A 1389-nucleotide genomic window follows, 5' to 3' on the forward strand; every position below is an offset into this window, starting at 1 on the left:
CCCCCTTCTCCCCCCCAGGTAACCCCCCCCCCCCGTCCGAAAACTAGGGGTATGGTTGCTTGAGAGGGGCGTCCTGTGGGGACAGCCGGCTCTTTCTGAGCAGCGGCCTGGCCTGGAGCCCCAGATCCTCTCGGGCCCTTGACAAGGACGGTCCCCGGGGCCGCGTCACAGGAAAGGGAACCCCTCGTGGGGAGCCCAGCTCACCAGCTGCGTGCACTTGTCCGTGCAGTAGCCCGTGAGCACGAAGGCCGCCTCCCCGGGGGGGATGGCCATCACGGGCGTGTACACCAGGCCCAGCTCCATGATGCCCGCGTCGAAGCGCCGCAGCGTGGCCGTGTAGTACAGGCGGATGCCCGAGGAGTCCCGCCGGCCTGGCGGGGGGCAGGGGGTTAGTCAAGGTCCCCCCAACCCGCTGCCCTGAGGCAGGAGGCGTGGTCACCCGCCCCTGCTCCCAGCCTGCAGCGGGGCCTTGACCCCCCACCGGGCTGCACCAGGAGGCAGACCCTTGGGCAGCAGTGTGCTGGGTGCCCTCCGGCAAGTCACTGCCGCTCTCTGGGCCTCAGCGCAAAGTCCAGGGCCTCGTCCTGAGACCTCAGTGCTTCTACCCAGCACGGCCCAGCCACGCCTGCCAGCTCTCCTTAAAGGTGCTCACTGGGGAGTTAAGCTCCCTGGGCAGCCCCCCGGTGGTCACACGGAGGTGAGGGTCAGGGGCCCGTGGACGCTGCCACCCACAGGCCCCGCCCCACGACCTGTGGCCTCCAGTCGCCTGTCTCCTGCCCTTCCCCTGCCTGGACTGGGCAGTGACTAGGTCCTGAGGACTTTGGGTGGAGCGTTGGGAGGGTCCCGTGGAGAAAAAAGCGGGGGGCGGGGGCTGGACGACCTGGGAATGTAGGCAGAGCTGGGAGGCGGGTGGGGAGCCCAGCCAACAGAGTGTTCGTTCCCAACTTACGGACGTGGAAACTGAGCCTCAGAGCCTGAGCCGAGGACCTGCCCACGATCGCAGCCGGGGACGTGGCCGAGCTGGGAACGGAGCCCAGGGCCTTGGTGGGGGGCTGGATCTCCCACTGACTTGCTCGCAGGTGAAGCCAAGAACCGCTCCACCTCTGCCCCCTCCCTCCCTACCCCATGCCCCCCCTCCGCCCGCAACTCGGGGTGCACACTCGGCCTGCACCTCAGCTCACGCGCAGACGGGATTAGACACAGATCACGGTGGGGCTCTGATATTTATAGGAAAGCAGCCGTTTCCAGATTTGTGGAGTGACAGGCGCGCGCCCCTATATTTGGTGACGGATCCATAAATACACCCAGAGAATCAGGAGGAGACAGACTTCCCAGGCGCTTCGGGAGTTCTCAGAAACCCGTTTGCTTTCCGCTTTCCATGAGCAGTAA

General features: G+C 66.3%; 2 protein-coding genes across 2 annotated transcripts in view; one reads left to right on the plus strand and one right to left on the minus strand.

Moving 5' to 3' along the window:
• SARDH (sarcosine dehydrogenase) overlaps positions 1–1389 on the plus strand; it is a 55528-nt gene that overhangs the window by 50795 nt on the left and 3344 nt on the right. The window lies entirely within an intron of this gene.
• The window catches only part of DBH (dopamine beta-hydroxylase (dopamine beta-monooxygenase)), a 30606-nt gene that overhangs the window by 3498 nt on the left and 25719 nt on the right, over positions 1–1389 (minus strand). The window contains exon 7 of the mRNA XM_015572371.1: positions 205–371. Coding sequence (XP_015427857.1) covers positions 205–371 — 167 coding nt within the window. The remainder of the gene's footprint in view (positions 1–204; positions 372–1389) is intronic.

Source organism: Myotis davidii, unplaced genomic scaffold (genome assembly GCF_000327345.1).
Source record: "Myotis davidii unplaced genomic scaffold, ASM32734v1 scaffold609, whole genome shotgun sequence".
Classification (NCBI taxonomy): domain Eukaryota; kingdom Metazoa; phylum Chordata; class Mammalia; order Chiroptera; family Vespertilionidae; genus Myotis; species Myotis davidii.